The sequence below is a fragment of the Drosophila obscura genome, unplaced genomic scaffold (genome assembly GCF_018151105.1).
Source record: "Drosophila obscura isolate BZ-5 IFL unplaced genomic scaffold, ASM1815110v1 contig_29, whole genome shotgun sequence".
Classification (NCBI taxonomy): Eukaryota; Metazoa; Arthropoda; class Insecta; order Diptera; family Drosophilidae; genus Drosophila; species Drosophila obscura.
Genome location: NW_024542816.1, coordinates 1,953,260 through 1,979,806, shown reverse-complemented (window position 1 = coordinate 1,979,806; position 26,547 = coordinate 1,953,260). Strand labels below are relative to the sequence as shown.

At 42.3% G+C, this 26,547-nt stretch overlaps 1 protein-coding gene across 2 annotated transcripts in view; it reads left to right on the top strand.

Annotated features, from left to right (window-relative positions):
• LOC111082043 (actin cytoskeleton-regulatory complex protein PAN1) overlaps window positions 1-26,547 on the top strand; it is a 43,883-nt gene that overhangs the window by 4,213 nt on the left and 13,123 nt on the right. For both annotated transcript variants that reach the window (XM_041594543.1, XM_041594542.1), the window contains exon 3: window positions 746-1,399. In XM_041594543.1, coding sequence (XP_041450477.1) covers window positions 746-1,399 — 654 coding nt within the window. The remainder of the gene's footprint in view (window positions 1-745; window positions 1,400-26,547) is intronic.

Sequence of the window (26,547 nt, the reverse complement as noted above, 5' to 3'; positions counted from 1 at the left end):
ACAGCGCTTGGAAAATGATATATGTATGTATATTCGTATCCAGAGTTCCATTTAGTTCGAAATTTATTCTCACGTTCACGCGTGAAATTGCAATATTCCGCAGAAAAGTTATATGACGTCAGCTGTTTGTATTATTCGCCATAATATTGGAATATTTTTGTTCTGCATATGGGCATTTTTCAGGATTACACACACATTTCCATATAATTCCGCACCGATTTTATTTTTGTAATTTATTGAAATTTTAGTAATTTAACCAATTGACATTAAAACTAAATTTTTATTCGTTCATATTTTTGGTACTTTTAATACCATGTTTTCCCATGTTTTTTCTCATGTGGAAAATTCTTTGCAAAAGTCTCTTTTGCATATTCATATTTTTCATATTCACAACTAACTAAACAAAATCCCACCGCCCCCCGCTTTTGAATCGTTGTCCGCGAAGAATACGAAAAAATAAATCTTCTGTGCACATTTTTCCAAATAAATCTCTATTTTATGTTGAATATTGAATATTTGTTCACTCTCATGAAAATGCCCATAGGCGAGTATTCAACGAAAAACCCAAAACATTTGCGTGATTTTATACAAATTGTAAGAAAATTTTTGTTTCAAATGGGCCCCAAATATATTTTGGATATTTCCTTGTTAAATATTCGTGACCATTAGTTTATGGGAAATCGTAGAAAATAATTGCATAATTGATTCCGTTTCACCCCGTTAACCTTATCCCCCTTTATCACAGCTCATAGTTCGCCGCCGCTGCCCATTCAACCGCCAGCACCGCATGTCCTGCTGCCCGGCGAACATTTGAGCGCCGGCATGTACCATGCCCCCGATCTGGGGCTGCACACGGAGCATGCCGTGCCCGAGCATCATGGCCCGCCGCCGCCCTCATATGCCGCCGCTGCAGCAGCGGCCGCGGCAGCCGCTGCCTACCATGCCCATCAGCTGGGCCACGGAGCAGGCGGCGGTATGCTGCACATGCACCACCAGCACCAGTATGCCGCACATGCGGCGCACGCCCATCACTACCAGCAGGCGGCTGAGTACGCCCATGGTCCGCCGCCGCCACCACCTCCGCATCACTACGGTGGACCACCGCCGCCCCAGGTGCCACATTATGGGCCACCGCCGCCTGGGGCGCCACTGCCAGTGCCCGTACCGGTGCCAGTGCCGGTACCAGTGCCCGTGGCCGTGCCAGTGCCACCCGATCGATGTGATGTGGGATCGCCGCCACCCTCGTACCGGGCCAGTGCCTATCCACCGCCGCCGTCGGGTATTGTGCCACCACCGACAATAGGCGGCGGCTCGAGTGCCTTTTGTGCACCGAATCCGCACCACCATCATCAGCACCACAGCCAGCAGCAGGGGCCACCGCATCATCACGATCCCAGTGGTAAGTCTATCATTTTTTTATTTGTGTGTTTTTGTGTGGTGGTTGGAACTGATCATTTTGAATGCTATCGATAAATACTTTACAGGCGATAGCTTTAAGTTTCAATACTGCGAAATTTTAATTTTGGATTTACGGATTGAGATTCAATCCCCCCCCACCACGCACCACCCATCACCATATTCGTTTGCTGTATTCACACCACCAAAAATAAAATTCAATTTCTCTGGCAAAGTTCTGCCTTGAGTTTTTGTCGAAATATGGCAATCGAATAATCGATAAGTTGCCCCGCCCCCCCAATGCATTTTCAAAAGGATCGCACAAAAAAACTTTGTGCCCAAAACTCAATTGGGGATAAATTTCCATATTTCAATTTCATATTCCATTGGCAAGGGGCCAAAAAAATTCTCTCTCTCTCTCTCTCTCTCTTAGCGGGTACTTCTCCCTCGCTAAAAGTTTATGCCGGCAGCAACAAAAACAAATTCTCATTGATTTCTATTATCTTCAAAGAATGGTGGAAGGGGGGGGGGGGGGTGCACAAATTTTATATAGTTTTTGAAAAGTTTTTGCAGCCTAAAACTGCATTAAAAACTGGTAGGGGGTTATTTGGAATTTTGGGGCAGAGATTAGTTATTAGAGGACACTCCACAGGGGGGGCTGTGCACGCCTCCTCAAACAGATGGGCGATGTCTTGTTGGCTTTCAGCCTGCCTTCCTTCCGGCCAGCATCTTTCATCCTTCATCTATAGCCTTTTGCGGTTTGTTTTTTGAGCAACAAGAAGAACGAAAAATAAAAAAAAAAAAAAAAAATCATTGCATTTACTTAGGCGCGCGCAGAATAAGCCTTGCTGTCGCCTTGCTACGTCTGTGTTTGTGTTGGCGAAAAGCCGGAAACTGTAAGCAGGCAAGCAGCAAAACGGAAACAGAGACCAAAATGCAAGCAAAAAGTAAACACCAGAGAAAGAGAGAAGGAGAGAGCGGGAGAGCCAGATCTCCCTCCACAGCCGTAGACGGTAGGCAGGGGCGGCTGCCTAGAGGAGCCAGCCAACCTCCATAGATGTCATTTACCTTTCCACACACACACAGACATAGTGTGGCACTCACACAGAGGCTGGGATGTGCATATTACGTAGGAAAAGTTGCGTTTATGCGCCTAAAAGCAGGCAACATATTTTGTATGCCCATGCAGCTGGACGAAGGGAAAGAAGAATGGATTCAAACCCCCTCCCTGGAGACGATATGATGGGGCGAGATGACATGATGCGATGAGAGATGGGAATGTGAAATGAAATGATTTGGAGAATGCGCTCTCTGCTGCCGCTGCTGTCTGTCGGTTGCTGTGTTTTTTTGGGCGGGGGTTTTCACTTGGAATATCGATTCACATTGATTTGATCCGCAGTCATTCGCAATTTTTTTTTTTATTATGATTTTATACCAATTATTTGATAGCAAACCGATTCGGATAAAGCTTGAGATATTAATCACTAATTTTATGGCTGTACATATGTATGTATGAATGGTTCGCTTATGCTCTCTTTCACTTTGGCTTGAGACCGAGAATGCAGAAACAATATGCATGCAGTGTGCGTGATTTAAATGACAGATTTACGGGATGGGTCATTCAATGAATAGTTGAGTAGCTCACTCTGAATGCATTCACTTAAGCCTATGTGTGTGTGTGTGTGTCTGTGTGTGTGTGAACCAACTTATTCATTATCTTTTGCATTCATACTGGGATCATCGTCGATTTGCCAGTCAATGTGCATGCTACATAAGTAGGCTATCCTCCATCCACACACACAACCATCCACACAACCAACCAACCAACCAACCAACTCTCTCTCTCTCTCTTTTTCTCGATTCCATTCACATCTTGTCACTGCACTCCTCACTCCTGATTCCTTTTTCTCGCCTTTATTCATGTCCGCGTGAGTGTTTGCACTTTGCACGCTGCTGTTCCGTGGAAACTCTGCTGACAGTTGATAATTCATTAGCACATGTTCTATTTGACGTTCGTTCATCCGTGCTGCTGCTGACGGCGAACACACACACACACACACACAGCAGTAACAGACAGAGAAAGAGAGAGGGGGAGAGAGAGAGAGCGATTGTCGACTGTCTTGGGCTGCTGCGACTCTGTTACCAACGTCAAGCGCCGGCAGAGAGTCTGGCAAAAAAGCAAAAAAAAAAGAAGAAAAAGGATTTTGGCATTTGCCATTTTATTTTTTTTTTTTGAGATTTTTTATTTTTTTTATCCCATTCCGTTTTGTGCCGGTTCTTCTGGTCTTCATGGACCGTGTGTTTTTCTCGGGAAAAATGTTTTAGTGCGCATTTAGACGTCGTCGGACACGGCAACGATGCCTCTCGAGAGTCGCTCGTGTTTTGTGGGGTTAGAAGAGGAAGAGGCGGCAGAAACAAGGAGTTGAAAGATGATGATGATGATGATGATGATGATGCTGCTGATGATTCGCAGCGGTGGCAACAACGTGCTGCTGCTGCTGCTACTGCCACAAGGCGAATACGCAACGTGAATGGTGGCGATGCCACAGGGCGTATACGTAATGTGAAAGGCGCGGAACACAACGTGGCGTGGCATGGCGCGGCGTATACGTTTTGTGGGCAAAGCGCGTGTTTCGGCTGGCTCCTTCCCATCCTCATCCTCATCCCCACATTCGTTTTTGTTGTTGTTCAGTTTTGTGGTTGCAACAGCAACAAACCGGCAATTTATTGTCAATTTACCTCGTAGTCGAAGGCCCCACCCCGGCTTCTATTGTTGTTATTAAACAAAAGACGGGCGACGTCGCGCGTGTTATGAAAAAATAAAAAATTAGTAGAAAGAAAAAATGTAAAACGTTTTGTGTGTTTTTTTTTGTGTGTGTGTGTGTGTGGAATATGTGAAGGAATGCAATAATAATAATAATAACGTAATAATAATAGCTCGAATGCAATACACAAGCTCTGCCCCGCCCCGTCCCGCACGGAGACCGGAGAAAAAATACAAAAAAAAAAAGAGCGAGAGAACAAAATAGAAAAGAGGAATCGCGTGCCGGCTACCTACCGGCCTGTCAGCTGCGACGGCGATAGTGACGGCTTGGCCATTCGGTTAAGTTAAGTTGGCTGCCGCTTGCACGATGCGTTTTCAGCCGACGATTTTCAGAGCAAAATCATCCATTCAATCGCTTTCTTTGAGCCGGAAAAACAATATAAATTTTGATTACTTTGTGGGTTTTCTCTTGTTTTGTTGTTGTTGTTCAGCAAAGAATTTACGCGTTGCACACCACGGCGTATGGCAAGTAGTATGTAGCATAAAATATACCAGCAGTAAAATATCGACGGTATAAAAGGCATCGTTTAACAGCAGCCGAACAGCATTCGTGGCCGTTCGTTTGACTCTGGGCCGGCCAGTGTCCGGTTAGGGTCGGGGCTTCGTCCACAAATCTAATTAGCCTTGCATTTCTGTTCGCCAGTTAATTTTAATTGCAACTGATTTATGAACAACGCAATAATTTTTTTTTATTTTTTTTTTTCATCTCCTGACGGGCCGCCGCTGCTGCTGCTCCCTTTGCCCCGCTGTTGCAGCGCTGCATCTTTTTCTCTAGTCTCTGCATTATTGTGTTTTGTTGTCGTTCACTGATTCTCTCTCTCTCTCTTTGTCTTCATTGCCTTCGTTTGTGTTTTGTTTGGTTGGGCAGCGCGAGAGAAAGAGAGACAGAAGGAGAAGGAGAAAAAAAATGGCTAGAGCACTAGCATCCGGCTAAGAGTCTGAGGAATGCTCTTCTTTGTGCAGTGTTGGCACAGGCGACAAATTGGTCGCCGGCAAAGTAGGGAAGCTACATATACATATAGACGTATGCATGCGACTTTTAATAAAATGTCTCAATCAAAATGTTGAAGAAAACAAAAACAAATTAGCCAGAAAACAACGTCACGATTTAATTAAGAAAATGCATCTATCATATTTCATCTTAATCCTACAATAGAAATTTATCCAAATAATATTTTAACACATTTGTCGCCTGGCTGTCGCTGCCTCTGCCTTGCTTCTGTTGCAATTGTCTTTCTCCTTTGGGCTGCTGTTCTGCCGCTGCCGCTGCCTCTGCCGCGGCCGACTGTCGCTGCTTTTATCTCACTGCAAGTCGCGCCTTGCTTGGCTTGCCTTTTCTGCGCTCTCTCTGGCTTTGCGCTGCTCTCATCTCAGCTGCTCTCTTTTCCACTGTCCCTCTCTTGCTCTCCCTCTCTCTCTCGCTCTCTTCCCATTATCATGCAGCCAGTTCTTGAGCTTTGCGACGCTACAAAAAAAAAAAAAAAAAAACGGCAAGAAAAAATAAATGGGGAAAAAAGCTAACGGCAAAATCGCATTGCATCGCATCGCATCGTTGTTGTCGCTGGCTCTGCCTGCCTGCCTGCCTGGCCTGCCTGCTGCTGTCGTCATCGTTTTTGCTAATTTCTTATAAGAATTTTCTTGAACAATTTTCTTGTTGCTGCTGCTTCTGTCTCTGCTGCCGTCTTGCTTTTAATACCCTGACAAAAAAGGGTATGATTATTTTGCAAGGCCCATAAGGTTTCTGTAGCTGGAACTGTGAAGATTACTTACATTATCATACATATAATGTAAAAAGCGATTAAATCAAAAATCAATTGCTAATAAAGCTCTGTGATTGATGGCAATTTTCTGTACAGTTGAACAAAAAAATAAAACTATTTTCTATTTTCAAGGGTATCAAATGCGTCAGGCAGCCGATGCTGCTCTTTCGCTTCTTCTTCTTATTGGAAGTTGAGTTGTTGCTGCTGCTGCTGCTGTCGACGTCTGTTGGGCAGAGTTTTAGCAACGGCTTTTTGCTTGTACTTGCCGTCATCGTTTAACGGTGTTTCTAAGCAGGCATACATATGTATGTAGATGCATATATGTACACATATGTATGTATGTATGTACATGAGCATGTGAATGCGTGTGTGAGCTTGCACAAAAAGTGTTTCGCCATACTCCCCCCCCCAGCCAACCCTCCGCCTCTGGCTCTCTCTCTCTCTCTCTTGCATTCTCTCTGTTGCACTGTCGTTCCACTTATTTTTGGTCAGTTCTTTTTTTTTTTGTTTTGTTTTAGTTGCTTTTAGTTTCTTGTTGGAAACTCTTATCAGCTATCAAACGGTAATGAGAGGAGCCTGAAAGAGAGAAAGAGAGAGAGAGAGTGAGAGAGAGGACGAGTGGGGGAGAAGTAGAACAAGAACAAGAACATGGCATAATGCCATGAGATGGATGGGGTAGAGAGAGAGCACCACGAAGATACTCATAGAAGGAGAGAGGCGACCAAGAAATAGTAAGCCACGCAGAAAAAGAGAGAGAGAGGAGAGGGAGGTAGGTAGGGTGACATCAAAGTGAAAAGTGTAAACATTTTGAAAAGGAAAATCCCGTTGACACATTGCAGTCAGTCAGCCGCCCCCCTGTACCCCTGCCCATCCGTCTCCTGCGCCACTCGCCCTGCCCTCTCGTGCAATTTTGTTGCCATGAAATTTAGGCCACAAAAATGCCATCGTTGGCAATGTCCAAAAACAAAAAAAAAAAAGCAAAGCAGAAAATGAATGAGCACAAAAAAGAGAGAAACAGAAACAGAGGGGCAAAAAAAGCAAGCGGAGCGGCTATAGGAATTACGAATTGAGAATGCATATTGAGGGAACTCCCGTCTCTCTCACAGTATCCCCCCGACCTGCCTCCTCCCCCGCGCCAGACGTTCGGCCAATGTTCGACAAATAAATTCGAAAATTCGCGTTGAAAATAACTCAACGTGACACACATGCAACAAAAACAGCACAGCACAGTACACAAAACCCACAAAAAACTCGATGGAAAGGATGCTACCGAAGGCAGAAACACGAAGCATTTGATACCCTTGAATATGCATCGTTCCTCAATGATTTGTCTGCAAAATTTCGCATAAACGAAAGGACTGCCAACAGAAGGCCACAAACACAAATGGAGCTTGAAATTTGATAAAGTCGATTTTATTTATTATTTTTGTTTTTTTTTTCTGGCAGAAATTCTATAAATACATTTTGGGGAACTTCCCAAATTTTTTACCCAAGGGGGTTTTCCAATTCCTATGTACCTTGTAATATTTTCGTACCCAAAAATCTGGATTTTTGTGCTTACTCTTTCTTCTCTACTTACAAATATGTACCATCTGAGAGATCCATCGTAAATCATGAATAAACATATGTATTTTATACAGACCAAAATGCTGCCCTGACAATAAACCATATACCCCCTTTTACACCACAAAATCGTAATATAAAAATTCATAAGAGCAATGGAGGGATGGGATAAGGTAGAAGAGCAGGAAAGCTGTGGGGCAGCTGACAGATGGGAGAGAAGGGTGGGAGTGGAATTCCGTGGAGCAGTGGAACAGAGGAACAGGGAGTGGCAGAGGGATGCGAATGCTGGGGCTGGGGAAGGAAGACATCTGGAAGATTCTGACATATATGCATGACACACACCTTCTGTTGAAACGCGTTGGCGTTCGGGGGTTGCCCTGCCCCAAACCCCCCCACCATATCTAAAGATAACGTGACCTGTGTGTGACGGACGATATTTGAACTCTTCAAAACAAAAGGAAGGTAAGGGAAAAGAAAAGAAAGCAATTGGGATCCCATATATGAATGACAAACGAGTGTTGGCATTAAATAATTCAGCTAATGAATCTTTGGCCACGATTTTTGGGAGGAACTTGTTGTATCAAAATCACATTTGGAAACGTGGAAGCAAAAGTATCCATCCGCACATTCTGATAAAAGCCACATTGGCAGTACCCTTTGGAAAACATTCAACAACTGCCATTAATCGTTAAATTAACTTCAAATAGATGACGATTGAGAAAAGAATTGAATTACAGGCAGCAGATACCAGCCACCCAGGCAGTCAGGCAGCCAGGCAATTATCCATTCATTCTTATGAGCACTCCAGTTAAATGCCAGACAGAGACTTGGCATTCAAATGGATGAATCGATGATTGGATCCATGTGTGGTGTGTGAGACACAGTAATCACTGTGAATGATTCCCAACCACACCACCCACTGTGATATACATGAGAATGCATGAGAATCGGAGAGAGAGAGAGGGAGAGAGAGAGAGTGAGAGAGAAATCGAATTGAATTGCAATTTGGGCGGGCGATAAACCACAGCAATTCAACTATGATTCAATATCCTTGCACACGGCCAGGCCAGGGCAACGAAATCGAATTTGCTTTCGGCACCGTTGCCACAATTCCTGCCTGCATTTCGCATGCCACAGGCGGGGCATCCTTGTCATCAGAGTGTCAGGACCTGATGGTATTTTGGCCTCGCTTGACTGCCGGATCCACTCAGCCATGGCAACAGCCGGAGAGCTGGCTGACCTTTGGACACACACGCATAGCACAGCACAGCATAGCACAGCATAGCCAGACGCCCGTCCACGCCCACACAGATCCCATCCATAGCCATTTTCCAACCTCAATTAGGTCGGCATGGGCCTTGGTACGAGCAGACGAGCTTTTGCGGTCTCATTCGAAAAACGCAAACGCAATTTTATTGCACACGCACATTTCAATTTTCGGGGGGCTGGCTGCTGCAATATCGTTTACCGCTTTGCTGAATCGTATGCTGCAGGGGGGTATCCTGTTGCTGTTGGCCACTCCATGCAACTCCTTCCGTGCTAATCCTCTTGCTGATACAGAGTGTTATAAGTCCGCCTCCAGCTTCATGGTATACGGTATATACATACATATGTACGTCCATCTCCACCTGTTGGATTATGTGCGTGGATTATTAACGCTTGTTTGTTTTTGCGGATGTTGGCAGCAGCAATGGTTGGTGCCATTGATTGCCACAAATTCAAGGGAAAATGGGATATTGTGCATTCAAACTAAAGTGAAATTCCAAAGAAATTCTTAAATGAATTCAATGGAAATTCTCAAGTAAATATGCAGAAAAACACTCATTGGAAATTGTATTTAATGGTAAACGACATTTAAATAATTTTATGGGTTTTCATGAGTTAAGATTCCACACAGAACAGCATTTAGGAACACCACAAAATTAATCATCTACTTAACTTTATTCATGTGAATCTATAGATGAGCAAAATGAAAATTCACTGGGACAAAATGCATGAGATATACATATGTATGTATGTATGCCCCATAAAACTAGCGCATTCGGAACTGCAAGTAATTCCCTCTACAGTATGAATTCTTTGTAGATTTCTTAGAAGTAACGAAACAACAAAAGGTTGCTGCAGAACCCATTACATAATTTTCTATGGAATTTTACTCATGCAAAATCACATTTGGAATATATAGTGCTTAAAATTGGGTCCACACTCCACACATAAGCTATGATGTTATTACAGCTGATTTACCCGTTTTCAAGCAGTAAAATATGCCACAAAAATAGTTTAAAATGTTTTGATTGTATTTTTTCATTTATAGGGAGGCGGCTCCTGTTTTCCATTTTAGGCGCTCCTGTTTGCGCACATTTTCGTCATCAATTTGTTTCATTTTCTTATGTTCTGTTAAGCGCACAATTGGGTCTTTTACGCGCACAATTAATTGTGTCTGTTGTGCACACACAAAAGTCTCTGTTCCTCCGATGTGCCATTAATCAAATTCCGGCTGCGACAACACGTACATATGTATATTGTTATTGCCCTGATCAATTATTTCATATCAAAATTTGAGGTGAATCACATTTTATGGATGAACTAAAAATTAATTATACGAAAAAACAGAAGCTAAAATCCCTTGTGGCAAACATCCGCTGGTCGTGTCGATACGATACAAATGAGTCTGTTTGCTTATGGACTGGGATTTGTACAGTGAATCAACGTCATTCGGCATCGATGGGTGCTGGCTGCTAATGGGATCGGCGTAATAAACTAGCCATGCAAATATATTCCCACAAATCAACAAATGCCTGAGATGGAGATGTTTTTGGTTGTGGAATAATTATTGCTCTGATTCTCTACCAATGTCTCTCTCAGCAATTAGGAAGCCATTTGCAAGTACAAAAAAAAAAACACAAAAAAAACACACACACTTCCATTAGAAGTGTAAAAATCTAGAGAGAAAGAGAGCACAAATGTTAATTGCAAAAGAAAATCCAAAAGCTTTTCGGCTACACTAAAAATCTAATAAACTAATTTATAGTTTATAGTTTATAGTTTTAATAGTATTGATATTTATTATATAATTAATATAATAAATTGTTGTTTTTTTTTTTTTTTAAATTTTACTGAATGCAACTTTTGTTTGATATTTCTTAAACAAACAAAAAAAAAGCACAAACCTGTTTTTGTCACGAAAGATTTATGCCGGATTGTGATTCGATCCGATCCGATCTGATGGGGAGTCCTAACAGTAATCTGCTGCTTTTAATGCTGTAATTTTTGAATGGAAGATCCCATTCAGTTCGCAAAACTCTGCTCAAAATGGTATTACCCTGTGCCAGAGCCATGCAGAAATTACAAAATCAGATTTGACACGCAGAGCCCGCCGCAAAGAGAATCAACGGAACAGCAAAACAAAAGCAAATGGGAATATGAGGATGTGGATGTGGACCTGGACGCAGTAGCCGCAAAATGATTGGCGTGCAATAGCGTTAAGCGGCGTCCAGATAATGTTTTTTTTTTTTTTTGTGTGTGTTTTGTTGATGGCCTATATGCTGGCTCAGTGACGACGAGTCAAGGTCATACGAAAAGCGTTGTGCATGTGGCATAAATGTTTCATCAACTCTAAATGAAAATCACAAAGACAACTTGTCAAACGATGTGTGGCAGAGAGCATGTGGAACATTTCTGAATTGTGTACAAACATATATCCCCAGCGTTGGATATTGATTAATTGTCGTGGAATCCATGTGTCCCGCTCGCTAATGGGAACTTTAAAAATGTGTATAATATTGATTGCTAAAAATCGATATTATAATTTAAACTTATAGCTATACATATGTACACATGTGCATATGTACATATGTATGGTAACCGAAGTTCAAGTGGCAAGTACATATATCTCCATCGACTGGAATCGCTTGAGCTTGAGCTTTTGCACATTGTCCTTGAAAGCCAGCCCCTAATGCATATTGTCATCGTTTTTACCATCGTCCTGCCTGGCTGTGGACTGTGTGGGGGCTATGGTCTCTGTCTTTGGGCTCTGACGCTGGCCATTGTTCTGTTAACTGAATTGCCCTTGATGACTGGGTTGGCTTATGGATTCGTTGGCTTTGCCAAAATAGGGTTGTGCCGGGAATTGTGCTGGCTGCCAGGGTAACCACCAACCCACACCACCCCATACACAAAATATACAAAAAAAAAAAAAAAAATACGTAGCCGAAGCCTTGACATTTTTAAAAAACACATCGTTGACTGAAACGGCTCTTTCCGCTTGCCTCTTCTATATGTGATTTTCCTTTATTTTCAGTTTTGTGTGTGCCTGTGTGTGTGTGTGTGTGTGTGTGTGTGTGTATGTTCCTCCCTTTCGTTGTACGACGCGTCCTTGTCGCTTATTTGCAAACCCCGTTTAATGCGCTCTTCCACTTTGTCTCTGCTGCCTGTCCAGGCCCCCCCCCATGCCCCAACCCACCAACCACCATGCTTTATGCCGCACACGCCCCTCTACATATTCATTACGGCGTTCATTGTCTTGTTCAGCGGCGCAATGTTGATTTTCAAGCGAATGACGGAGGTCAAGGGGCAAGACACGTGTGGCTGTGGCTCTGTTTGGTCGAGGGCTCATTGGGAGGGGAAGAACCAGCGAGCGCCATCCAAGTCCCTATGACTAATAGACCTGCCCATAACGTGAGACTTTAAGGCAAGCAAAGCTCCTGTCTGCAACTACGCGTATTAGAATTATACAAAATAATATATATAGATCTTCTAGCGCCTATTAATACATCTAAAAGTATGGCGAATATTTTTAATATCCCCAGACAACTTGGACTTTGAAACTCTACAAATTTTAAGTGTGATATTTAATTTTCATTTAGGTGTTAGTTTTCTTCTTCATAGTTTGCTAAAATTGATTCGTTATTAAAAAAAAGAAAAGATCACTATCAAATTCAAAACTCTGCTGAATTTCGATGTCCGCGCTGTTGCATTTGACTGGCACTTTTTGTGCCGCAGAAGGCATTCAAAGGGCAGGACTTAATAAGCTACATCAGGATGGAAATGCTGTATATAAAAATGCATTACCGTGAATCTGTCGCTGGTGGCATTCTGGGAGCCAATGGCCTTTGTTTTGGGACTGTCGCTGGTCTTGGGTTTTGGTTTGTTTTTTGCCTGGCCTTTGAGCCACGATGGAGACTTCGTTTAGAGCGCGATGAATCTCATGAGGTGTTGATGCAAATTATGGAAAATAATGCTCCTCGCCCTTGCAGTCGTCGCTGCAGTGGCCAGGATTGTTGCGCGAGTCGCAGACACAGCTTGAGACGTGATAAAAAATTTAGGAACATTCGATTGGAATACTTTGGGTTCGATTATGTGGATGCCTGTGTCACACTCACTGAGAATAATTAAAATCGTATATGCGTATATTGTAAGTTTTTCCTTTTAGTCCCTAGATCGTTCCGGTACAGAAAACTTTAAATAAAATTTAATTGTGAATGATAATTTTTCAAGGATTGTTTGTCTGGTGGCTGGTGGAAATTCCTTAACGCCCATTCTTTCACCTTCAACTTGAGCTATTACCATAATAATAATCATCATCATTACAAACCAGCACAATCATCATCATCATCATTATCGTCATTATAATCATCATCATCACCTGGCCTGACGTTTGCAGTCTCATCTCTCATACCATCCCCATGGCTCATGGCTGGACGGCTCATGGCTCACATGAGGCCCCGTAGGCGTCGATAATTGTTCTATTAGGGAAATGAGTTCAGGTAGCAACACACTCATCATTGCTGCCACTGCTGCTGCCGCTGCTGCTGTTGCTGTTGTGGCTGTTCCTGTTGTTGCATCACGCCCACCTTACCCTTGATTGTGGGCCTGCCCTCAGCTCACATCTCTTCTGGTCTTCTGGCTCTGATGGGATCTGATGGTCAGGAGAGAGCCTCTACTCAGTGGCCCTGTGGCTTTTGGCGTATGCATTTGTGTCAAGGTTGTCGACTGGTCAACACACCAGCTGCTGTCTGGAACAGGGCAGGAGAGGCCTTTCGTGGGTATAAAGATGGGGAAACTGACGAAGATGATGATGGTTATGCTGCTGATGCTGCTGATGCTGCTGCTGTTGCTGTGGTGGACTCAAGTGCAGTGCGAAACTTAAACATGCAAATTACAATGGTTATGGTGTTGAGCCGCTTCTAGGAAGTCGTCAGTTGTCGATGGCTTGGCCCTGAACATCATCTACATATATTCACTTAACTGGCGCCTCAACCAACGAAAAATAGGCCTATTTTTGGAACCTAAATATAAGTACCACTGGGCAGGATATATGCAAAGTTTCGAGCGTGTGTCTGGCAGCCTTGACTTTGTTGAATAATAAATGGAGATATCTAGATATCCTTTATGCACAAATAACATTGCTAACCGAATAATCGATCTGCAACTGAAAGGGGGACTATGCCTCATTGGGGTGGCTTTTCCTGAACACAGTTCTCTTAGTCTTAGAAATGCTGCAGTTTTCTGTATCATGTTTCCAATTGGCATTGGAATGGCAGGCGGCCATTTCTTTGGAATGAAAGTGCTTTATTTTTGCTGATCGGTTCCAGTTGTGCCAGTTCTTTCACAGCAACATTCAAATGATTCACAGGGTATTGCCAGGGCAGTGTTTACTTTGCGTTTCATATGTGCGAGCTGTTGTCGGGTTTCATTATCGGATCACTCGATCGATCGGTGGGTTATGTTCTTACTCTCTATCTCGCTTTACTTTTCGCTGCTGTTTCTATCTCTATATATTTCCTCTCTGTTTCGGTTTATATCTTTTTATCTTTGGGTTTAGCTGATCTTCGTTTTGGGTCTCATTTGCATGGTTGGACGAGTCCAAAAGTCTCTGGGAAGTCCCTTTTGGACGAGGAGAGGGGTGAGGCTACGTTTCGTTCTCACGTCCGTCCATCCGTTGTTGCTTCTTTCTCTTCACTGCTCTTCTCTAGCTCTTCGCTCTTCTCCTTCCTTCTTCTTGCTTGCTGCTCTGTGTGGCAGCTTTTCCTTCTTTTTTTTTTATCTTGTCGCTGTCGCTGCTTTGGTCATTATAATTTTCCATCCCATGTGCGGGTAAGCGTGACCATTTCGACTTCATTCTACCCCCTACCCCGACGTGCAGATCCACCGCTCTCATCCCGCCACCCCCCTCCACCTTTTGCTCCCACTCTAAGCAATGGACTGTCATCGTGTGTGTCCATTTCCATCTCCATCTCCATTTCCGTTCCAATTGTGTCGCTTTTGCTTGATGCCAAGCAACAACAACAAAAACCAACAAAATCTCTCACGCTTTGCCAAGTTGTCCAAAAATTCGCCAAATTGCAAGAAGAATCGTAGCGGGAGATAGAGAGAAAGAGAGAGAGTGATTGTGAAAAGCCAGAGAAAGAGAACCAAAGCCAGAAGCAGGGAAGGAACAAAGGACAGCCAGACAAAGAGAGAAGGAAAAAGCCAGAGAAAGGAAAGGAGAAAAACCGAAAAGCTATAGAAGTAGAGGCAAAGGGAGGAGTTTAAAAAGAGAGCAATAGAAGAAGCAAAAGGATAAGCAAAAGAAGAAGCAAAATAAAGATCGAAAAAAGTAACCAAAGGCAGAAAGACTAACCATAAAGGCTAGAAGAAAGAGCCGGACAAAGAGTGATAGAAAGACTTGATGAAATAGTGTGAGAGCGTGAGGAGAGGAGAGGAGAGGAGAGAGAGAGAGGAGCCAAAGCAAGTTGGCCGGCCAACAATGAATAATAATGATGATAATGATGATGATGGTCAAGAGCATGATACATTTTTTGGCGCAACAGCAAACAACTTCCACAAATGCATGGAAAAAAACATAGAAAACAAATTAAACATCAGCTTACCCCAGCTCTCTCAGTCTCCGTCTCTGTCTCTCTCCCTCTCTATCTCTTTCTGTCCGGCTGAAGTGGAGTTTTCTCCACTCTCCACAAGAAAAACAACTTTCTCCTGCTCGCTTGGTCTCTGCCCTTAATGGGTTAAGATACCAAAATGTATCTGCATCTTTCAGATGCAGTCAGTCCCTTTTTTAGTTATATTTTTTGTGGGTCTCCTCGACTATGTGAATGATTCATTGAATGAACGCGAATGACTCACATTTTGGGTCAATCCAGACACAAAAAAAAAAAATGAAAAGAAAAACAGAACCATAATAAAAAAAAAAAAACAGAACCATAATAATAATAATTATCAACGGGACACTTGGACACCCAACCACCCCCACCCGCACCCTTACCCGCACCCGCACACACACTCTCCTACGGTTTCAGTTTTGTGGATCGCTTTCGTTGTTCTCTGTTCCATTTCTATGGGGCCGCCCCTTATCTTATCCCTAGAATGCGCACCAGCGTTTGTGCAAAAAAAAAAGCCACACAAAAAGAATGGCAAACAGATTTCGTTGAAATTAAATGAAAAAAAAAAAAAAAACAATAACAAATATAAAAGCAGTTTTATCTTTATCAACAAAATAGCAACTGAACGGAAAAAAATTTAAAAAAAACACGAAAAAAGAAAAAAACAAATCAAATGGAATGGAATGCCAAACAAAAACCAATGTTCTTTCCTATCAAAATAAGAAAGGTTTTTTTCGCAAAAGCACAAGTAAACAGATCACAGGGGAATCGAATTTACAAAAAAATTCTTATCAGCAGATTGTTGTCAAGCTTTTCGCTTGAGTTGGGGAGAGTAAGTGAAAATCGATGGGTGGGCAGCGAGGGGCAGATGAAATTAATACTTCACACAGAGATTGTCTGTTAATTATTCTTGTCATAATTCATGTGGGTTTAAATTAGATTAAAAAAAAACCCCAAATGAAATCTGTTTAGATTATGGGGATGTGGATCACCTGGCAGGTTCTATAATTTCCAAGAACTTCATTACCAGTGCCAGGGTAGAGATAAGAGTGAGAGAATCGAGGAAAGAATGCAAGATTGAGTCTGACAGTCTACAGTAGGAAAAATACGACGCATGAAATCTACTCCTGGATCATCTGACCATCTAAACTAACATCATTCTGATAGCACATAGTATTAAAGTGCAATCCATTATGTTTCCATACGGACAAAACCCACATGGATTCCATGTGGACGGTAAATTAATTAAAAAAAAAAAAATACAACCGTACGTTAAACCACTTAAGAACTTCTCCTTTACAAGAACTCACTGCCTCATAATTTTGATGGAAAAAAACGTGTGGAAAATAGTTTTTCAATTAAGTTTGCCTGCCCCCCCCTTTACGCCTGCCACTACTGGAAATTGTTCCTGCCACTCGTTCCCCTTTTTGCTGTGTCCCTGGATAACTCGATTCAAATTTATTCCGATCAAAAGCGCCTCTTGACGTTGATGACGTTGTGGATGTTGATGGCTCCCCCGATGACATTTTGGCCACTCTCCTTCGAAGCGACTTTCTTCTTCCTTCTCCCTCTCTCGCTCTCTCTCTCTCTCTTGACCAACGCTCGACGAAAGTCACTGGTGGAGAGGGCGGTAGGGGAGTGTAAGAGTGAGAGACGACCAGAGACTCGTTCCGGTTCGTGTCTGCTCGTGTCGGACATCCTTCTACCAATCAGAGAGCAGCTTGAACACTTCGTGTGTCTCTGGCCGTGTCTTCGTCTTCGCGCTGGCCTGTCTTCGTTTTTGTCTACTTCGCTGTCTGTCTTCAGCGTTTTGCTTCGTCGTCGTCGTCGTCGTTGTTGTTGCATAATGACCAAAAACGACAAGTGTTGCCCACAACTACAGCAACAGCAACAGCAAATACAAGAGCAAACACAAAACGCAATACACGCGAATGTAAAAGCATTTACAGCAGACAGCAGGCAGGCAGGCAAGCAGCACCAGCACCAGCAGCAACAACAAATCGAAGAGCAGAGAGAAACACACAGAAAACAGCCAGCCGAAGTGTCTCTTTAGGCAGCAGCACTTCATGCATCGGCTTGCTTCGCGCTCTCTCTCTCTCTCGAGGCGACTGTGTGGTTCGTTCGGCTCGCTTCGTTTCGTTTCGCTTCGTTTTGTCGCTCGCTTGGAGGGGTTACCGTTTGTTACAGTGCTGTGCTGCCCGTCCGTTCAGTGCTGCCCTACCTGTCGAATCGCTTACAACGCGTGAAACGCATTGGCGGAAACCGCGCGCGCGCTAGTTGAGGAAAAACACGCATTTCAACGTCGTCGTCGTCGTCGCTTCGTCGTCGTTGTTTAGCCAGCCACCAGCAGCCGCCGCGCAACAGCAGCAGCGGCGTCAAATGTAAAGCTTATTTTTTTTGTCGTGTGTTTGATTCTGTGCTTTGTTTTTATTTTTTGTATTTTGCGCAGTGCGTTTGCTTGAGACAAAAAACAAAAAACAAAAAAGTGGCATTGCTCATACGCCCCGTCTCTGGCGCAAACACACAGAGCCAGCTACATAAAGTGCCTGCGACTAATACACACACACACACACACACACATACGCGACGGAACCACATACGCGCGCGTTTTTTGTCGCTGGTGACGTGCAAAAAAAATCAAAGAAAAATAAAAACAAACGCCAAAGAAACGCAAAAATTCGCAATAAAATCTCAATTTTTGTTTGTTTTTTTTGTTGTCTTGTTGTTGTTTTTTTTTTTGGCGAGAAAAGTGCGCGGCAGAAGAAAATGCATTGCTAAAAATGAAAATTAAATAAAACAAAAAACAACCAAAAAAAATAACAAAATAAATAAATAATTAATGATTAAAATATCATAAATGTAAGCCACTTCACAGACACACACGCAAACAGAGATAGGGATATACGTAAAGAGATAGAAAGAGAGAGAGAGAGAGAGAGCAACAAGTTTGCGTGCCACAAAATTTCCATTCGGCAATTCGCTTGAATTTTTGATACCCCCCATTAGTAGATCAAAATGGAGAGGGGGCATATTGGTTACTATTAACCAAAAAAATTCGATATATTGCGATTATGTGGAGGATCTCTAACATTTCGGGGATACTCTCAACTTTCGACCAAAAGAACATCCCTCCCAGCTTTCCCAGCATTTTATCAGAGTTCCTACTTGTTATTATTATTTGTAAACCTATGGAATCTCTCTGCTTAGCAAAGCAACAACACAGCAAAGGGTGTCCACATAGTCGAATTTACATAATCCCCCAAAAATATATGTACACACAGATGTATCAGTCATATTTGACTTTATTCGGTTGACTGTAATTGCAGTTTTGTGTTTTGAGTTTTACTTTTAGTTGGAAATTCCCCACCTCCGCCTGCCATATATTGTAGTAGCCAAGAGCAGCCAAGAACTTTGTTTATCTATAAAGGTATTAATGTTTTTGTTTGATCAGCGCCTGTATTTAATTTTTTATAATTTCTTATTTCGCTTGGAATTGCAATTTGCGCTGCTGTTTTCGCGTGAAATTTGTATTGCGATAACAGTTGTAGAGTTTATCCGAAAATGAAAGATATCATATTTCTGAGAATGGTGGCGATATCATAAAGGGGGCTTTCGAGCAAGAACTAAATGTTGATCGTATCGTTTTTGCTGCTGCTGGACTCAACACATTCCATACGAAATCAATTCTTTGGTCCCATGAAAATTGCACGGGAATGAACAATTTTTTATCATGAAATATAGTTTTTATTGACTTTCTGGGAAGTATGGCTTTTTGTTAGGATAACCCAAAATTTTTTTATAATTTTCTTAAATTGATTTTTGCGAATTATTTTTGTTGAAATGCGCCTATAAAATCAAAATTTGTTCTGCAATATTGGTATTTGTTTGTAGCCGTTCGCTTATGGTAACTTTTTTTTAGACGTCATGGAATAGAGTAGGAATCGAGCTGTATTGAGGCCTTGTCTCTTAACTGTTAACTGTTGTTGCATGGGCACACCATTTGGTGGAACAGTTGGCATATAAATACATATGTATGTACTTATGCAGATCCCTTCCCCCCACCCACCAAACCAAAATCCTTAATGTACTTCCTACTTCGTAGTCCTTTTCCTTGTGTTTGGTCTTCTGGTCCTGTTCCTGTGCCCTCAAACTCCTTGCTCTTGGTCTCCTACTCCGCTTGGTCTTCTCAGGGTCTTCTGTTCCTCTGTTGTTTTTTTTTTTTAAGGCCTCTAAGTACCGGTAGAAAAGTACGCTGCTTGCTCCTGTTGTTCGTTTTGGAACTGTAATTCCTCTACACTTTTTATATATATAGCATCTGCGCCGGGTGTTACCCAACAGCAGCAGCAGCAGCAGGAGAGGGAGAAGCAGAAGGTAGCTGGAGACGGCGACGGTGAAGGATGAGTAGGGGCAGGGGGCAACGCTGGAAAGACAGACGGCGGCGGCGGCGGCGGTTTCAATGTCAATAAGCGGCTGTTGCCACACTCACTCGCTCACTCGCACACTCTTTTACGGCTTGTGCACGCGCTCAGGACGTGCACAGGGACACACGTAAGGACACGCACACGCATGCACATGCCCGCCAGAAGGAAGCAACAGTTCGTCCTCATCCTTGGGCTGCTTGTTTATCCTATTGCCTGCTGTTTCTGCTGTCGTCTCTCTCTCTCTCTCTCTCTCGCTCTCTGTCTTTTGTATCTTCTGTCTACCTGCTCTTCAGTTTACTGCTTCTTTTACTCTCATTTGTGTTGTTCTCCGGAGACAGAGACAGAGAAAGAGAGAACTGTCTTTCCAAGTGGAAAATGTAGTGGTTCACGTTGGGGGTAGGAGGTAGGGGATGATCTCATGACACACATTGCTTTCGGTTGATATCATCATCGTTAAGATCATCAATATGTATTATAAATATTGTACCCAGAGAGAGAGCCGAAAGATCACAGCCGAAAGATAACTTCCATAAAATGGGAAATATTATAAAATATAAATAAAGTAACTACCTCTCCCTTTTTTGACTATCGAATGGGATCTCTGTACGAGTATATTGCTTGAATTTATTGTTGGTTGCTTTCGTTCCACTGCAATGTCATGCGTTAAAACATATTGAATATCTATTCGGAATTAAATATGTAAATAGATCATGGAAGCCTCGTAGCGTTATCTCTGAGTGTCCTTTCACTTGTGGGAAATTTTGTGAGGCTAAGCGAAGTGAGAGTATTTCCATGTCGCCTTTGGATGATTTATTTTTCGCTTTTCTCTCTCTCTCATGTCAAAGTTTTCTTAAGGGTTTGTTGTCTTCTAATCCATCCCCTACCTTTCACATACTGTTTAAGGGTTACATATATCATCCACACACACACACACACACACAGAGTGATAGAGTGACACAGTGGAACAGGGGCAGGAGGAGAGGGGAGCTTGCTTAGATTGCGACGCACTTTGAAATGTCCTTGAGGGGCATGGCATTTGTGTCTGTTGTTGTGCCACCGTTTTGGCACTGCCCCTAGGCCCACCATCTATGGGAACGGAATATTATGGTCCGAGAGACTTTTTATTCGAGTGAAAAAAAAACAAGAAGAAAAATTTGCATTTCTGCAGCACCGCACCGGGCACCGCACCACGATATTGGCAACGATTCAAGCAGTCGTTTCATGTGTGTGTGTGTGGAATGGAGGGGAGTGGAGTGGAATGAAGTGTGTGTGTGAGTGTGAGTGTGGATACGAATCGATTGGCAAACTACTCATAAATAAACATGAGTCTCTCTGAGGCGATCGTTAAACGAACTGCTGCACAGTGGTGGGGGGTGGCCCCCCCCCCCCTTCCCCCCTATCCCCCATCTATTGCCCTCTCTAGTGGATCGACATAACTGTGGCAACAATATTCTGTAAATGCAATTAACTGTTGTTGCTGCGCAATTGAATGTCATACACTCAGACACCCAGACAGAATGTATGAATGGAAAGGAGGGAATGAGGGACGGAGGAGGAGTGGCACACGTCAACAGAAAGATAGAAAGATAGAGAGAGCGAGAGAGAGTGTGAGTCCAGAGCACCTCTCTGTCTCTCTTCGTGCTGTTTTTTTTTTGTCTTCCAATGTATCATCTTTGTTATGGGAACATTATTCATACGTTTCTGCAATGCCGTGCACTTGAATGCATTCAATTCAATTCCCTTACTTGGTTAAATGTGAGCGCATTCATTCACCAATTATATAATGCGAAGAATATTCTGTTGGCTTATGAATGATGTGTTTCATAAATAGTTTTGAATATTCACGAGAATTTAAATATTGTGGACATTAATTCACTGTGTTCTGAGCTTCAGCTTCTGGATGCTTTCTGTCTTTTTTCTTTTTAGTGCGTTTCTTTCATAATTTGTATCTTAACATAAAGCTACCAGTGAATGTCAATCACTTAACTGAACATGAATAGTATGAATCGTTCCTTTTGTAATAAATTAATCTGTTATTTTTTTTTGCACTTATTCGTGGGATTTGTGTTAAATTTTGATCAAGCTTTTCGTTCAGTCATTAAATTACGTTCAATGTAGATATCCCTATATACAATAAATGCAATGAATGAATGGCCTTTTAGGGTCAATAAACTATTCACTTGTGAGTAGCAGAATGCATTATTCATATTCATTTGTTCACTGTATTGAATCAAGTTTTAGCTACTAAAGAAAATGTTTCATTCAATTTTAACTAATTAAATGTGGATCGATTTTCATCAGTAATTGATTTTTTAAAACATATTCAATCCATATCCATTATTAAATCAGATAAGATACAAAAGATATAGGAATCACAATCGTGGCTTAAATCAAGCATTTGTAGGTTTTATGAGCTGCTTCTTAATTTTCTAAAGCAAAAATTATGCACAAATGCCGAATGGATTTTATCTGCCATTCATTTGGATATCTGCGCCTTCTATGGACATATTTTTATTTTTTATTTTTTTGGCGCAATGCTTACTTTTGGTTAATTTTAATTAAATAATTTTTTTAAGATATTTTTCTTAATATATTTCTGGTTCTCTGGCTTTTTCTGGCTCTTCTTTAGTTTGTTCCTCTTGTTCTCCCTTTGCTGTTTTGGGCTGTTCTTGTTCTTCTTCCTCTTGTCATTGTTCTTCTGTGTCTGCATGTTCTTAGGCTTCTTCCGGCTATTCTTTCACTTCCCCCCATCGCCTATTAATTTTCCGCCCACACACACACATCCCTGCACTCAAAGTCTTCCGCTCGGTTCTGTCTCTGAGTCTTTCTGTCTTCCGCTCGCTCCATCGCTGTTCTGTTTCTGCTATTTCCTTGCCTTACTTATCGTTTACTTTTGAGAGGGCGGTGGACGGCCGACCGGCCGGGCTTTTCTTGTCGCTCGTTGCCCGTCGCCGTCTGCTGTGACCTTCGCATAGCAAAGCGTCGCCATCGCCAGCGTCGGTCGTCGGTCGTCTCCGTCTCTCTGTCTCTGTCGTCGTCAAGAGCTTCGCTTATTATAAAAGTCCACGCTTTATCGCATAGTTGTTCACATACTACTACTAGTCGGATCGGTGTATAAACGTTCGTCGTATGTTAATTCCAGTCAGCCCCCCCACCCGTTACAGTCCCAGGCTCTGTCCATAAACCCTGCCACAGCTACTACTTATGGGCCCCTGCAACGCTTCAAGCAACTCCTCCCCCGTCCCCCGCCAGCCCCACGACTTGGCTAGTGGAACTTTGAATACTTGGAATACTCCCCTAGGGATCAGTCATCCATTGAAATGTAATCACTCAACCCACAAGGAATTCCACATTCGAATCGAGAGGGAGCGAAAAAGGAGCTCTGATTCCCTCATTCGCTGTCTGTCTCTCTCTCTCTCTCTCTCTCTAGATCAGTTTTTTCTCTGATTCTCTCTCTTTGGAAAACTCCTGCTTTGTTCGTTCTCTTTTCGCCTTCCTCTAGATCACTCCCTTGGTCGCTCTTTCTCTTTCTCCACTCCTCAATAGCTCGAAATTTTAGTCTTTTTCTATTTCTTTTCTAGAACAATCCGTTAGTCTTTCTCTCTTTCTCTGTGGCTCCGTCGTTGAGGCTCTTTCAGACTGTCCCTCTGTCGATCTGTATCGTCTGAACCTTAGTACTCTCTCTCTGTTGCTCTTCAGTGACTCCTCAGTAGCTCTTCAGTTCTCTGTAGCTCTTTTGTGGCTCATCTGTGGCTCAGCTGTGACTCTTCTGTGGCTCTTTTGTGACTCTTCTGTGGCAGTATTGTTCCGTCTGTCTCCCTCCGTCTCACCGTCGTTCAGTCGTTCAGCCTATCCGTCTCTCTGCAGTTTAGTTTTTCTGTCTCTTCTTTCGTTTAGTATATTATTCCCTTAGTCGCTCCGTAATTCAGTCTTTCAGTCTCTCTGTCTCGCCGTCTTTCAGTCACTCTGTCAGTCAGTCACTTACTTGCTCACTCGCTCGTCCGTCACTCAGTGGGACAGCAGCAACACCAGAGACCAGAGGCCGACAGACCCAAAAACCGGAAGTCATTCAAAATGTGGCTTTTGGTCGAAACATGTTTCTACTTCTCTTCATTTCATTTCAGTTCATTTGATTTTTGTTGTTGTGCCCATTTTTATTTGTGTTTTTGTTTTGCCTTTGCTTTATTTGTATTTGTATTTGGATTCCTCATTGGTAGAAAGTACATCTCGAATAACGCGCCGCAAGTGTGAATTCCATTGGATAATCAACACACAAGACTTCAAAATGAGGCGATCAAATATTAAACGGGGAGATGCCTAGGGCCATGGAAATTAACAGAGAGAAATGTTTCGTTTAAGGGGTGGGGGGGGGAGAGAGAGAGAGAGAGAGAGAGAGATAGATGGAGTGGAGAGAGAGAGCGCCACAGAGGGAAGTAAAATTTACAACTTTGCTCAAAATTCCAAGAGAAATCTTTTGGTTGTGGAACTATTTTGCTTCTCTTCTTGTGCTCTCTATCAAAAAATATGATAGATGGAATGTCATATGCTCTGGCTTACGTATTCTGATAGCTTCAAGTTCCGGTTCGAGCCATGGGAACTTCAGATTCTTTGCCTGTGTGCTCCCCGGGGAGGTTCTTCTTTCCCTTACACCAAATGTGATATCACAAGAACTCTACTTGTAATCAACACATTAACACAACATTCTTTTGAGACTGTGACACTCGCAATTCGAACAACAATCAACAACAGCTAAGGCAACAAAACAAAACAGAAACCCTGAAAAAAATAAAAAAAAACAAAAGAAAAAACCCAGAAATAGATTTTCAAAGGCAAAAAATTCTCTGTTTTTGTATTCCCCTGAATCACATATGGATTCTTTTGGTATTGTGGCTTTTCCGTAATGTTTCCCAAATAAAACAATTATAATGTTTGTTGTCCAATTTGTTGTTGTTTTCATTTGACAGCAGCTGAGTGGGGAGATTTTTGTTCAGTTAGTTGAACTTATTTAGTCAGCTGGGTAACTCAAAGTGAACTACAGAAGAAACCAAAGATGAATGCATACGATTCGTGGCTCCAATTTCCAGTGTCCTTTCGCTCAGGGAAAGTTTGTAAACTTATTGAAAGCATCATACAATGAAGGTGGTTCAAAATTTCAATCAGTCAATCCAATTTTCCATCACCCACAGTTTATTCATCTTAAGATTTTGTATTCTTGCACCATCATTGAATGAAAATGTTTATCAAAAAAAGAAACTCAGAAGGGTTTTAACCCACAAATTATAAGGAAAATGGAGTCCTAGAAATATATTTATAATACACACTGGAAATGGCACATATAGATTTTTATACAGATCGTAGAGAGGTTTTCTTTCAACAAAAGGTAAAATTCCCAAACTCGAATCTAAAGCGATTTCGAATGTCTGAATGAAGTGGAGAGTGAAGAGCCAACAGATCTGTGTCTCATTATGTGCCTGTGCGGTGTGCGGATTGTGTGGCAGAGACATTTCCAATTGGGTTTCATATGTAAATTTGCAAATCAGATTTCATCTGTAGCCCCCCAGTTCCCGGCGTCCGCTCATCCATCCACTCGATTTATCTGTACCCGTACATTGTGTCTCTGGGTGTCTCTGACTGTGGCATTATGCAAAAATGCTAATTGAAATGTGTTAATTTGATTGGCAGAGGTCTCCACCGGCAGAAACACAACCGTCCGACCGACAGCTTGGGACGCGATTTCTGAGCAAAGCTCGCGTTTTCTGGACGGTCTTTTTTGTTTTTGTTTGTCGGTTTCAGTTTTTGCGAGTTTCGAAAAGTTAATCGTAAAAACTAGGCAGCAAAGCTAATGAATAAATATCAAGTCGTAAAACAAACAAAAAATAACAGCAGCAGCAACAACAAAAAGAATTTAGCAAAACGAGATAATAAAAAACGCGCGCACACACACACACACACACACCCAAAGTGGCGATAAAAAACGCGCGCACACGCATACATTTACCTGATAATTGCCAAAACTAGCGCAAATGGAAAACCAACTTTAACTTAAACCAAAAAAATAATGCAAAAAAACAAAAAAAATAAAAACAAATAAAAAAAACCAAAAGTAAATATTAACCAAAAAAAAAATAAACGAAGCTGGAAAAAACGCGCAAAAATACGCGACCTGGTGATATTTGGAAGCGATTTATGGCGAAGAGAAACAGCGAAAGAGAGCAAACAGGAGAACAAAAGCGAGTGGCCGGCCAGAGTGTGTGAGAAAGAAGAGATGGGTCTGAGAAGAGATTTCTGGGAGAGATAGAGAAAAAGAGTAAGAGAGAGAGAGAGAGAAAAGAGTGAAAGAAAGAGTGAGCAAGAGAGAGTCAGAGAGTGAGAGAGTGAGAGAGAGAGAGAGAGAGTTAGAAGTGTGAGTATTTTGTTCATCTCAATTATCTTCTTCGTCTTCTCTGAATCTCTCAATGTTTTCAACTACTATTCGTTGTTTCTGTTTTCTATTCGTGTGTTGCTCGTTTGTTGTTGTAATTATCTGAATGTATGCATTCACAAATCATTCATCATTCACTCATAAATGCACTTGTAAACTTATCATACCTATTCAATCTACATATCTATACATGCCGAGAAGTGCATTCAATACTCATTCAATGAATCGCCTATTCTACGCATTGATTCAATTAACAAAACGAATGTGTATTCACTATTTTATATTG